At 41.8% G+C, this 14,518-nt stretch overlaps 1 protein-coding gene across 1 annotated transcript in view; it reads left to right on the forward strand.

Annotated features, from left to right (window-relative positions):
* Grb2 (growth factor receptor bound protein 2) overlaps positions 1–14,518 on the forward strand; it is a 69,085-nt gene that overhangs the window by 50,771 nt on the left and 3,796 nt on the right. The window contains exons 3-4 of the mRNA XM_005332558.3: positions 6,265–6,362; positions 11,218–11,340. Of these exons, the coding sequence (XP_005332615.1) occupies positions 6,265–6,362; positions 11,218–11,340 (221 nt within the window). The remainder of the gene's footprint in view (positions 1–6,264; positions 6,363–11,217; positions 11,341–14,518) is intronic.

Raw genomic sequence — 14,518 nt, forward strand, 5'->3', positions numbered from 1 at the left:
CAGGCCTCCGCTCTGAATCTGGAGATCCCTAAAGAGATCTGACACTACAGAAATGCTGAAGCCTGGACTTCGGCAGTTTCTTCAACTTGCAGTCACTCAGCCTACAGTGGGGAGGAACTTTAAAACCCACATGGAGCTGTTTGAATCCTTTTGCTGTGCTATAATATTTTCAATAAACCTGGAACAACAAAAATAAATAAATAAAAAGGGCTGGAGATGTGGCTCAGTGATTAAGCACTCCTGGATCCAATACCCACTATGAAAAAAGAAAGGCAGGGCCTGGGGGAGAAAGAAAGAAGGACTGGGGAAAACTCACTAGCTTGTGTTGAGTTTTTGTGCATGTTTAATACTGGGGGTTGAACCCAGGACCTCACATATCCTAGGCAAGTGCTGCACCACTGAGCTACACCCTAGCCTTATGCTGGATTTCTGTATTATAGGAACTAGCTAAAAATATTGTTTTGGGTTTTTTACTTTGTTTTGGTTTTTTTAATATTTAAGAGCTTAATGATGTAATCGTTCTTGGGGCTGGGGCTCTGTGGTAGAGCATTTGCCTAGCACATGTGAAGCCCTGGGTTTGATCCTCGGCACCACATAAAAATAACCAAATAAAATGAAGGCATGCTGTCCACTTAAAACTACCCCCCCAAATTTTTTTTTTTAATTGTTCTTACTTATCAACTTATCATGGCGCACTCCTGTAATCCCAGCAATTTGGGAGGGTGAGGCAGGAGGATTGAAAATTCAAAGCCAGCCTCAGCAACCTAAGCAAGCCCTTAAGCAACTTATTGAGACCCTGACTCAAAATATAAAAGGGCTGGGCATATGGCTCAGGGTTAATTGCCCCTGGGTTTAATCCCTGGTAGCCAAAAGAAAAAAAAAAGTAATTGTTCTTATCTTTCAAGCGTATGCACCCTTGTACAAATTCCTTCACATAGATAGAATTTTTGCCTTGAAGAAATATTGAACCTCCTACAGGCCATTAGCATTAGAGGCTATTTTGAATAGTCTGATGGGACCATAACTGTATGTTCTGTTTGTGGGTTCCTTCCTTCCTTCCTTCCTCCCTCCCTCCCTCCCTCCCTCCTTTCTTTCTATCAGGGATTGAACCCAGTGGTACTTAAACACAGAGCTACATCCCCAGCCCTTTTTGTATTGAGATAGGGCCTTGCTAAGTTGCTGAGGCTGGACTTGAATGTTCAATCCTCCTGCCTCAGCCTCCCAAATCAGTCAGATTTCAGAATAATTTTAAAGTAAGCATGGAAGTTTTATATGTTTACAGAACAAAATGAGAATCTCTGGTAGGGGTTGTGGCTCAGTGGTGGAGTGTTTGCCTATCATGTGCAAGACCCTGGGTTCGATCCTCAGCACCACATAAAAATAAAGGTATTGTGTCCAACTACAACTAAAAAATAAATATTAAAAAAATAAATAAGGGCTCCCTACTGTGGCTCAAGCAGTAGCGCGCTCGCCTGACATGCGTGCGGCCTGGGTTCGATCCTCAGCACCACATACCAACAATGATGTTGTGTCCGCCGAGAACTAAAAAATAAATATTAAAAATTCTCTCTATCTCTCTCTCTCCTCTCTCACTCTCTTTAAAAATAAATAAATAAATAAAATAATAAAATAAAAAAATAAGAATCTCAGTCTTCTTTTATTATGTACTGTTGGTGCACAGGGACAGCATTGAGGCATGGACGTAATTTAGGGAAGATAAAATGCAGTCCCGAGGATTGTCAAGTGTTGCTAGATCTAGGACTGTCTCCGTATAAAGCATTATCACCACTTTGTACTGTAGAAAATGAAAACAATAGTAGTTTGTCCAGGGCCATATTCATTGTGGGTGAGATTTGAATTTGACCCATTGCATGCAGCCTCTGGAATGCATCCTGAGCTCTTGCCATCAGGGCAGGTAGATCCTATGGGGTCTGAGACCTCCATCTCGTATTGCTGGATTCCCTCCGCCCCTCCCTTCCTTCCTCTTTATTCAGAAAGCTTCCCTTTGTAGTTTAAAGGGAGATCTTCTTGTGTTGCCCTTAGAGTGGTCTCAGGTTGGGAGTGAGGGAAGAGGGTGCACGGTGTGGGGGAAGTGGAGCGTGCTGACTGCCCTGGGTCCTCTGTGGTGAATAAAGCTTTCTTCCTTGGAATTACTTTTTTTTTTTCATAGAGTAGAATGAAAAGCTGTCATCATGGGGGTTTCTGAAGGCTTGCTATGTTTTTCCTGCCTCCCTATATATTTTTGAGGGTGTGAAGTTTGTGTCTGAAGTGTGTGAGGCCATGATGGAGTTTTCTTAGGTGTGAAATGAACCATAATATGACAGTATGTTCTGAACCAGAATAGCTCTAACTTTTGATCAAGATATACATAAAGAAAAATTTACCCATCATAACAGTTAAGTGAATTTTCACAGACTGAACACACCCTCATACATGGCACCTAGCTGAGAAATACAACAGAGGCAGCACCTCCAGTGTCCCCTCATGTCCCTTCTGTTGACTGGAATATTTTTAAATTTTCCTGCATAAAGCTCACCTCATTCCTATTTCTTACATGTCTTCCTGATTTGGGCTAGCGTTATTTTAGGCGTCTTTGAAAAAAAGAAAAAAAAGAACCTTCACTGAAACTTGGCTCTTCCTCCTCTCGTAATCTCATCTCTTGATCAATCTGCTTCCGTTAAACCCTAGTGTTCTGTGTGGCTTCCGAGTCATAACTCAGGGAATGTGGGGGCTGGAAAGAAAATGCAGCTGTGAGGCAATGGCTAGAGATGGTCCTTGGAACTTGGTTGCGAGCTGGTGGGTTTGTGAGGAGGTGATGGATGAGCCAACCATTCACTGTCTTCTATGGGGCGACAGTGGCAGAAGAAGTTTCCTGGTTCCCAGCTCTCTGGCAAGGTTCTAAGCATTGTTCGTGACAGATAGGAGCTCTCATCTAGAACCACAGACCTGTGGGCACAGGCCCACCCCCAGAGATCTCTGCTCTCCTCCTAGTTCCACTTTAAACTCATGTTCCTGTGTCCCTTGCCTGCTCATTTGCTTAACATCTGAATAAAAATCGACTTTTCAGGGTGTCCACGTGAGAGCTGATGTGCTTTTGTAGTACAGTCAGGTCCAGTCCCTGACTCTCAGGGTGCCCGGAGCCAGCAGCTTCAGTCTTCCTCCTGCGCTTTGCCTCCAGCAGCACCAGCCTCTCCTGAAATCCTAGAGTAGAGATTTAGAGACACCAGCAGCAACACCTTGGCTGTCTGATAAAGTGGTATTTGGATACTGGAACTTCCAGATAACCAAAATTGTAACCATTCACATACTCTGGTGTTCCATTAAAAAAAAAAAAAAAATCCCTGTGGATGGGGTTATGGCTCAGTGGTGGAGCACTAGTCTAGCATGTGTGAGGCACTGGGTTCAGTCCTCAGCACCACATAAAAGTAAATGAATAAAATAAAGGCATTGTGTCCATCTACAACTAAAAATATTTTTTTTAAAAATCCCTGCCTTCTGGGGTAGAAAAGAATTCTAAACAACAACTAATAGCTTTGCCCTAAGGAAAACCATAGTTCTAAATTGGTTCCAAGTATGGGAGTTGCCTGGACTTTCATTTATTTGGCAGGGGGAGATACCTCTTAGGGGGATTCACCTCTTTCTTGGTAAAGATAACAAGATTGTGAGGCTCCGGGAGCTCCTGGGGCGTTTTGTTAATAACAGAATCTGAGCCTTAAGCAACTTTGTAAGTAGCTCCTCTCCTCACAGGCTTTTAAGTGTTGAGCGCCCTCCTGTGCTGCAGGGATGGGCAGCTGGCATGGTGGGCCTAGGAGCACTCTCCTTCCTCAACATTTGTCCTCAGTATGCCCCTGGGCAACTTACCAGGCTGGCCTCAACTAGTGATCCCCCTGCCTCAGCCTCCCCAGTAACTGGGATTACAGAGGTGCCATTGTGCCTGGCTCTTCAGTGCCTTTATAAACAACAAAATACCTCTGCCTGTTACAGCACAGTTCGGTGTTCAAATGAAGGTTCAAAAATTATGAATATTGTAGGGCTGGGGCTCAGAAGAAGAGTGCTTGCCTAGCATACATGAGGCACTGGGTTCCATCTTCAGCACCACATAAAAACAAATAAAGGTATTGTGTCCACCTACAACTAAACAATAAATGTTTTTAAAAATTATGAATTTTGTGTGTGTGTGTGTGTGTGTGTATGTGTGTGTGTGAATCCTTTTATATCCTCAAAGCTTTAGTAAATTTTTAAGGGAAAAAATAAACTTCATCACCATACTATATGTATGTGTGGGACTCTTGGGAACATTAAGACTGCCAGGTTCAGTAGTATCTAATTTTTAAAGCACTTACTGTTCACACTTACCAGCTGTCACATATTTGCCATGTTATTGTATACATATGTATGCTTAAACCCAGTGACTGACATCTGTGGCTAGAGGCTGGCCAGCATCACACTTAAGCACCGATGTGTTAAAGTTCAGGCCAGGTTTCTGTTTGGAACTGAATGAGCCTCAGTGGTCATTAATGCAGCCTGGCTGATCAGCCTTGTCTACCCTTTCTACTGTTATACATTTCACTTCAAAATGTCAGTTAATGCACTAACCTCAAACACCTTAAAGCATTCCAGTTTTCAATTTGGCTATGGGTACAGCATTGTTCAGCATCTCAAATAAATCATTTTGTAAAAAATTTTATCAGCTTCCTTTCAGAATTTTGCAGTGTGGTACATAGTAATACCACTCCACTTACTAGTCCACATTCCCTTTGCTCACTGGTCTGGAGTTGTTGTCACATCTCTTTTCTCTCTTAAAATACCTTCTGCCTTTTGCCTTGTGTAGCCAGTTTAGAATTCCTAGGGTGTGTTTGTATTTTCAGATTAGTCTCATGGCCTGGCCTGTCTAATTCACAGGAGGCAGCATTGGAGAGAACATTCATTTGGAATCTGAAAACCTGCTCGTGGTTCTTAGGTATGGGAGGTTAATAGCTTATAATCTTGGGTAGCCATTTCATCTTTTCCCCCCACCATTTTTATTGGTACATTATAGTTGTACATACTGATGGAATTTGGTTTTACATATTTGTACATGCACACAGTATGCAGTATAACTATAATTTGGCCAAAATTTCAGTCCCCATCACTCCCTACCATACACACCTCCCAACCCTTGGCCCCCTTCCTCCACTGATCTTCCTTTGATTTTCATAAGATCTGCCTCCACATTTTCCTTTTCCCTCTCTAGCTTCCACATAGGAGAGAAAACATGACCCTCAGAAGTGAGTTAGACTTATTTTGTCTAATGGTGTCTAGTTCCATTCATTTTCCTGCAAATGACATAATTTCATTTTTCTTTATGATGATTCTTTATTGACTCTCATTTATATACTATGTTTTCTTTATCCATTCGTCCATTGGTGGACAGCTAGGTTGGTTCCATAGTTTGGCTATTATGAATTGTGCTTCTATAAGCATGGGTATGCATGTATTACTATAGTATGATGACTTTAATTTTTGAAGATAAATATGAAGGATTAGTATAATAGTCATATGGTGGTTCCATGCCTAGTCTTTTGAGGAACCTGCATACTGATTTCCTTAGTGGTACTACTAATTTGCAAACCCACCAACAGTAACCACCCCCCATACACTTTTTTAAGTCTCCAGCATTTATTGTGCCATTTCATCTTTCTTTCTTTACTTTCTTCCTCTCTGTGTGGGTGTATGGTTTGTTGTTAGGGATATTGAACTCAGGGCCCCCTGCATGCCAGGCTGTACGTTTCATTTTTCTAGACCTGTTTTCATAGAAGGTTTAGGGATTAAATACCTTATACCTGAGTTGTGCTGGTTGGTGGGCTTGGAAGCCCACTCTCACGCCTTGACCTTCTCTCTTACATAAAAGAGCTGCCAAGTAACTGTTGAACAGGATCTCTGCTGGGTTGTTAATCACATTAGCATTATCTAACCTGGACACCACATGGGTCTTGAAGGTTGTTGAAGTGAGCAGGATTCATTCTTGGTCAATAGTCTTTCCATGCAAGGGCCTGTGATTGTGCTTTAAGCAGCAGCACTGTGGAGCTGCTTGGTGGACATCCCATCCTTGCAGAAAAGTAGAAAAGCTTTTGGGGAATCCTGTGATTGGATCCCTGTGAATTCTGGAGGTTGGCTAATACTTCAAATAAGACCTTTCACAAACTTAAGGGGTGGCATAATTGTCTTGTGGCTACCCTTTTGAAAGTGGAAAGGGAATGATTGATTTGTTTTTCTTCTTTTCAGGTTTTGAATGAAGAATGTGATCAGAACTGGTACAAGGCAGAGCTCAATGGGAAGGATGGCTTCATTCCCAAGAACTACATAGAAATGAAACCACACCCGTAAGTGGGGCTCATGATCTGCCAAGGCAGGGCCCACCTGCTTGTTTCAAATACTGTTTTTAAAACAGAGACCATCGTGATGAATGTCATGCCATTTATTCTCTCTGTTTGGGGAACAAGCCCAGCATGTTGACCTTGTACATTAAGCATTGTATATAATGATAGTACAATAGTGATGGTATACATTTTAGATTAATACCTATCAGTTATCTTCAAAAATAAAACAATACTTTACAAGTCCATACCTTTTTCTTTAAAACCCTTGGGCCAGATGTGTTCCGTAATTCCACACTTCTTGAGTTTCAGAGAAGGTACTTACCACATGGTTTTGTGTTGGTATGCTGGGTAACCTTGTGAGAGTATGCCAAGCTTGGTGTTGTAGGTAATAGTTCTCTGTAAGTGCTTGTTCTTCCATGTTAGTGTTCATGTTTCAGTTGGAAGGAAATGTGTTCTCCTCCAAGTTGCTGACAGTAGTAAGAATTTTGAATTTTCTGCTTTATATAAATAATCAGCATAGTGGGACCCTGAGGATCCTTAAAGGCTGCTGACCTCCCATCTCACCCACTCCTCTTTGCCTGGCCCTGCTTCTACTTCAAAAATGATCATTTCTATTTTCTTCTTTTGTGTGATTACTAGAGACTGGATCCAGGGGTACTTTCCCACTAATCTACATCCCCAGCCCTAAAAATTGTTTTGAGACTGTATCTCACTAAATTGCTGAGGCTTGCCTCAAACTTGCCATCTTCCTGCCTCAGCTTCCTAAGTAGCTGGGATCACAGAGTAGCTAGGGTTACAGGCATATGCCACCATGCCCAGCAACATAAGCATTTTGAATCAGTCTGTTGAGAGAAGATAGGAAAGGCCACATCTTTGGTGAAGTTGTCATTACCGACCTTGATTGGAAAGTCACTCTCACGCCTTGACCTTCCCGCTTATATAAAGAGCTGCCAAGAAACTGTTGAACAGGAACTCTACTGGGTGGTTAATCACAGACCCGCTGAAGGGCAGGCAGTGCTCCTTCACTTTATGCTCTGAAAAGGAAAACTGAAATTCAAAAGCTCTTCTTTCTCCAAGCCTACCATATTGCTAGAAAAGACCATGCTTGTGCCTGTGTGAAACTGTGACTTTACAAGCACATGCTCCCACCCCCGTGGGACTGCCAGGTGAGTAGACATAGATGTGGTATAATGCAGAGACAAGGACTCTCCTCTCTTCTTTCTTTATTTGTTGGAGAGGAAAAGGGAAATATAAAATGGAAGTACCACCTCTCCTGGTGTAGTGTTTGTGTTAGCATATGGAACACAGACCACGAAACAGTTGTTACAACAATGCTGTGGCAGGAGTGCTATGGGCTGGCGTGGATCCACATATGTGCTCCTCACAGGAATTACTTATAGACAGGAGCCTGTGGCATGCTCTAAATAATTAAATTGGAAAATGAATCTCTCCTCCCCTTGGCTTTCTCCCTTGCTGTTTCTAGTTTAGTACCAATCCCATCTTTTTAAAGATTTGTAGAACATTGACTAGAGGCACATAGTTACCCATAAGTATCACCACTAACAGAAGCTTGTCATGTTTGATGTGTAGCTCAGTGGTAGAGTTTACCTAGCATGCATGAGGTCCTGGGTTCCATACCCAGAATAGCAATAATAAAGAAGCCAGACCTGCCTGGGCAATTTAGCTGGATGCTCATGTGCTTGCTCATGCGTGCAAGCGTTTCTCTCTTGGGCATGCACGCTCGCTCTCTCTCTCTCTTTTTTTTTTCTTGAGACAAAGTCTTGCTAAGTTGCCCAGGCTGGCCATGAACTTGTAATTCTCCTGCCTCAGCCTCCTGAGTCATTGAGATGTCAGGCATGTGCCTCTGTGCCCTGGGAGAACCCGTCTCCAAAAATTTCATTTTAGCTCAGTTAGTAAAGTGCCCTGGGGTTCAGTTCTCGATATTGTAAAATAATTAATAAGGACTATCAATTTTATAAATGATATAAAATGCAGTGTGGCTACAGAGTGGGGGTGACTAGGTGTCTTAATTGATGCTAGCTCTTAATTACATGCATGATTCCCTTCTGCTGCATGGGATGTCTGTCAAAAAGGGAGTATGAGTATTTCATGAGATACACAAGAAATCTTTGTTTAGTGAAATGGTCTTTAAAGTAATTTTTCAGTTTGTGATCTAGGTTTTTATAATAAAGATGTATTTAACTATAAATCTTCAAATTTGAGCACTTTTCTGTATAGCAACTTACAGTTCACTATGATTTTCTTTTAAATTGGAAATGAAATTGAGTTCATTTTAAGTTAGGACAAGAAAACATTGTAACTTATGTGGATTTATGCCCCCTGAGGAAAGGTCTAGAAATATATACAGCTGGCCAGCAAGTTGCTGCTTGGGGGGATCCAGGAAGTCTTTAATTTTTTATTTGTAGATGGACACAATACCTTTATTTTATTTTATTTTATTTTTTAAAGAGAGAGTGAAAGAGGGAGAGAGAATTTTAATATTTATTTTTTAGTTATCGGCGGACACAACATCTTTGTTTTGTATGTGGTGCTGGGGATCGAACCTGGGCCACACGCATGCCAGGCGAGCGCGCTACTGCTTGAGACACATCCCCAGCCCCCCTTTATTTTATTTATTTATTTTTATGAGTGCTAAGGATCAAATCCAGTGCCTCACACGTGCTAGGAAAGCACTCTACCACTGAGCTACAACACCAGCCCGAGGAAGTCTCTTTTTATTTGCATTCATGTATATGTAGGCCATTTTAATTCATATTCATTACTTTATTATACTTTTTAAAAAGAAAAGATGGAACCTGTGATCTCAGCAGCTTGGGAGGCTAAGGCAGGATGATCACAAGTTCAAAGCCAGCCTCAGCTAAGCAACTCAGTGAAACCCTGTCTCTAAATAAAATACAAAATAGGGCTAGGGGTGTGGCTCAGTGGTCCAATGCCCCTGAGTTCAATCTCTGGTACCCTGAAAAAGAAGTTGGCTAGGCACAGTGGCACACACCTATAACCCTAGGTACAAAGGAGGCTAAAGCAGAAGGATGGTAAGTTTGAGGCCTAGACAACTTAGCAAGACCCTGTCTCAAAAAGAATTGGGATTGTAGCTCAGTGGTAATATGTTCTAACCCTAGTACTGCAAAAATGAATGAATGAATGAACGAACAAATGAACCAACCAACCAACAAACAAGTTGGGAAGATCTTGAGGTCCAAGAGAAGAGAATAGTTTTTAAGGACCCCCCCTCCACCTCAGTGCATTGTGGAAGTGAAGGCAAGGCTGTTGTGGGTCCTCCCAGCAGCTGTGGTTCCTCCCCTAGCAGTGGCCAGTCAGATGTACACTGCTCACAAGTATAGCCTACCCTTGAAAGCACCAGGGAACTGAAAATGTGCCTCTGTGCTGGTAGCCGTTCTTTCATCTTCAGAGATCATTCTTGTCTATTATTATGGAATTTCTTTTGTGTGGCCTAATTCCCAGGCACTGCAGGACTTGCCCTTGAATGTTTGTAGAAGGGGTGAGGGCGTTGTACAAGCACCTCTGCAGCCTGGCATCAGAGCAGGCAAAGTGGGAAAGAGTAAGTAGATTTGGGGCAGCTTCTGATTCTCTCTCAGCAGCTTGCATCCTTCTACCTGAACTTCAGAGTGATGTAGTATTTTAAAAATGCCTTGTAGTGTGGTTGCTTCTAAGTAGGATAGATAGAAGGGTTATATTTACAACTTTAATGGACTGATTGGTGCATTATAGTTTGCAAATTAAATGAATGCTAGTTACCATGTAAGGTAGGTCTTAGCTGTAAATGATTTTGCTTTTTAAAAATAATTAAACATTGAAGATGATTGTGGAAAGAACGTTGTCTTCACCATTCTTCCATCCTAATTGGTAATGGTTTTCATTTGAAATAGCCAGGCAGCCATGGCCTTGAGCTCTTTTAGAGATGTCCCCTCCTCCTGTTGAGCCACAGGCCAGTTGCTCCCATAGTTTTCCAGTAATTCAGCCACTTTTTCTTATGACCAAAGTGAATGATCATTAGGAGCAGAAAAGTCTGTAACTTGGTTCAAATGAAAAATCTGAATTTTGCAACCAGCTGCTGCGCATGTGGTAAATTTTGATGTTCTCAACGTTGTGGGGGTTTTGAGTTTTTGTTTTTTTGCGGTGCTGGGGATTGAACTCAGTGCTTCAAGCTTGTTAGACAAGTGTTCTGCTACTGAGCCATGTTCTCAGCCCCTTCCAGGTGGCTTTTGAAAACTGAACACTGAGCAGTGACTCCAGAGAAAGGTCCTGAGAGGAATGCTGACTTTCATAACTGGTAGAGGCTGCCTTCTCACAGCCTGAACCTTCTCCCTTTGGACTTTTAATAGAATTAGCCCCACCACCAAGTTCTGGGCCTTCCAAATTGCCTCCCTTCCCCTGTGTCCCTCTTCCCACTGAGGCAGAGCTGCAGTTTTATCCATTGGCTGCAAGAAGTGTCATTGTTGTCTCCAATAAGCCTGGATCATTTACCCATAGGCCTGGGACTCTCCTGGGCACCTTTCTAATGAGTGGGTCAGGAACTGGAGGACTTTGGTTTGGAAGGCCCATTTTCAAGTTTCTTCCTCTATAGAAAGAGTGACCTTTGATAGTGATAGTGCCTTGATGAGTCACTTTCTGGGAAGTGGATGGGGTGAAGCCATTTGAAAGTCCATCTTTTAGGGAGGACCCTACCCAATGTCCTCCTGTCTTGGGCACAGTGAGACCAAAAGGTAAGGGTGAGCCCCTTCCTCTGGCAAGAGGTGTTCTGTTACTCACATTTAAGGCTGGACATCCGTTTCTTTGTGGAGAAACAGATGTTGACTGGTTTGTCTTCCTTCCTTAGGTGGTTTTTTGGCAAAATCCCCAGAGCCAAGGCAGAAGAAATGCTTAGCAAACAGAGGCACGATGGGGCATTTCTAATCCGAGAGAGTGAGAGTGCTCCTGGGGATTTCTCCCTCTCCGTCAAGTAAGTATTTCCTGCTGTGGTTGCTGGAAGCCTGTGCCTGATTCACTAAGTCGTGAGGCCATTGATCAGGTGTCTGGCTACATACAAACTGGTAGAGGTGTAGCCTAATCAGTATTTTTAATTTTACCTTAAAATCCTAATGTCTAGTTCCTCATAAAACTTGGTTCTAGCAACACTAGCTTAGATTCTGCAGTGGAACTGAGGAGTAGTCCTCTCAGACAGTACTTTTCCCTAATCACGACCACTCTCGGTTTCCCTGCCCTTGCTGGGATTCCTGCCACTCCATAACAGAATAACTTGTTTGCCATTTTAGCTGCCTTTGCTTGCCTTTACCAGAGAGCCAGCTTACCTATCAGCCCCGTCCTAGGCCTCTCTCACTAACTTCAAAAGGTCACCATAACAGCTGGGCGTGATGGCTCACACTTGTGTTACCAGAGGCTCAGGAGGCTGAAGCAGGAGGATTGCAAGATCGAAGCTAGCTTCAGTAATTTAATGAGACCCTAAGCAACTTAGCAAGACCCTGTCTCAAAATAAAAAGGACTAGGGATGTGTCTCAGTGGTTAGGCAGTCCTGGGCTCAATCCCTGGTACACACAGCACTGTGAGGGATTTGGATTTACTTCCCCAATGGAGCTGGTAATCAGGGAATGGGGAAGAAGGAGTCTCACCTTGGGAATCTCAGTGAATAGCAGCTGGGATTTTAAGGAGTCTGTGAAAGTCACACCTCATCTGTGAAGTGAGGATTTTGAGTTTACATTGTCCATAGTTTTTTACTCCTAGTCCTTTTCTAGTTCCTATATTATTATAGGAAACCCCCAAGGAATCTTACAAACTGCTTCATCATTTACATATGGAGAAGCACTAGGTTAAACATGCAGATCACTATTTTATCATAGGTTACTCTTCTTTTTGTGGGGTGGGATTACTGGGACTTGAACCCAGGGACACTCTTACCACTGAGCTACATCCCCAGCCCTTTTTATTTTTTATTTTGAAGTAGGGTCTCACTAAGGTGCCCAGGCTGGCCTTGAACTTTCCTGCCTCCTGCCTCAGCCTCCCATGTAGCTAGGATCACAGGCATAGCCACTGCACCCAGCAGTTGTGTTATTTTTCTAAGTGAAAATAAGAGAGGTTTCAGGTGATATTTGGAATGTCTCATAAATACACTTGCAATGTAGTTTTTATTTCCACCATGTGAAAACTGTGTTATAATAATCACAGTTTTCATCTGGTAACAAAGGCTTTTTGAAGTATTTGAGCATATTTGAGTAAGATTCTAATGAGGAACATTCTGGGGTGAATCGGTGAAATCAAAATCTTTGTGTTTCTCATTAGCTCAAATTGTTTTCCTTATTTTTTTTTTTAAGATTGAACCCAGGGCTGGGAATGTGGCTCAAGCGGTAGCGCGCTCACCTAGCATGCGTGCGGCCCGGGTTCGATCCTCAGCACCACATACCAACAAAGATGTTGTGTCCACCGAGAACTGAAAAATAAATATTAAAAATTCTCTCTCTCCTCTCTCACTCTCTTCAAAAAAAAAAAAAAATTTAAAAAGATTGAACCCAGGGGCTGTCTACCACTAAGTAGCATTCCCATACCCCAACCCTATTTATTTATTTATTCATTATTATACTTACATTTGAATTTTATTTATTTTTTTAATAAAGTGTTTTTATTAGTACATTATAGTTATACACCCAACCCTTTTTATTTTTGAGTCAGAGTCTCACCAAGTTGCCCAGGCTGGCCTCCAGTGTTTGATCCTTCTCTCTTGACCTCCTGAGTAGTTGATGTTTTCCTTACATTTTATACTGACCCACATGGAAATTAAGCAGTTTAAGATGAAGGTGACAAGTAAGTAATCAGAGGGCAGCAGCCAGAGCCACCAGGCCTGCCAGTGTTGAGCTGTGACTACCTGTTCACCAATCACTGCACACGCTCCTACTGCAAACCAAGAAGACCAAACCATTCCCTTTTATCAAAATCTTTTGAGGAGTTTTATTATTTCAGAAATAAAATATGAAGCAGATGTCATAACTATCCTTAACACAAATATCTTTGCAAAGGGAATTCAGGAAATACCAAGTCTCTGAGATATTTCTCTAGTTTTAAGATAGTCAGTAATTTAAAATACTGTGCTTGAGCAGGGCACTTCATGCACATTCATTATATACTGTGTTTTTTTATTACAGCACCTGCTGTAATCCTAGTGACTTGGAAAGCAGTCACCCCTATTTGCAGTTTTGCCTTCCTTAGTTTCAGTTACCCAAGGTCAGTTGCAGTCGGAAAAATATTAAGTGGGAAATTCCAGAAATAAACAACTCATATGCTTTAAATAATTTTTATTAATTGCATCATATTGTGGCTGTTGTTTTATTCTTAATCTTACTGAAAATTAAACTTTATCACAGGTGTGTATGTTTAGAGTAAAACCTGTATAGAATTTAATATTATTCATGCTTTCAGGCATCCACCCAGTGTCTTGGGACATACCCCTGAGGTTACCCTGGAACAACTGTGCAGTTTGCAGATGCTTGGCTTGAAGCTCACTGGCTTGAAGCTCAGTGCTGCCACCTGCCTGATAACCTTCATGAAGTGTTTGGTTTATTGAAGCTCTAAGACAAGAGGACAGCCTCCATTCTTTGAATGAATGTGCATGAAGTGCCTTTTGAGGGCATGGCATCCAGAAGGATAGCAGAGTCCTCATGTAGCTTCTGTTCTAGCCAGATGTGGCTTTAACGGACTCTATGAGTCAGTACCAGTTACACACAAGCAGTTTTTAATAGTACAAAAGGAAGTATATTATCTGGCAATGGAGAAGTTATTTTATTGTCCAGCATATCCTTTTTCTCATGGAAAGGGGAAAGTAAACCAAAATTCTCGAATGAAAAATTTATTCCCAGTTATAAGAGAACCATTGGAAGTATTTCTGATCCCTCTTACTTTATTTCCTGTCCCATATTTTCTAGTTTTAAAATGTCATATCACATTTTAATTATTTTTATTTCAAAGGAAGTCAGTTAAGTCTTTTATTTGGCACAGTGCAGGCCACAAGTGAGTTTGACTTATTTCATGTAACATAATGGTCTGAAGTTCCATCCATTTTCCTGCAAATGACTTAATTGCATTTTTCTTTATAATTGAATAAAACACCATTATGTATTTATACCATGTTTTTT

This window comes from Ictidomys tridecemlineatus, chromosome 3 (genome assembly GCF_052094955.1).
Source record: "Ictidomys tridecemlineatus isolate mIctTri1 chromosome 3, mIctTri1.hap1, whole genome shotgun sequence".
NCBI classification, from domain to species: domain Eukaryota; kingdom Metazoa; phylum Chordata; class Mammalia; order Rodentia; family Sciuridae; genus Ictidomys; species Ictidomys tridecemlineatus.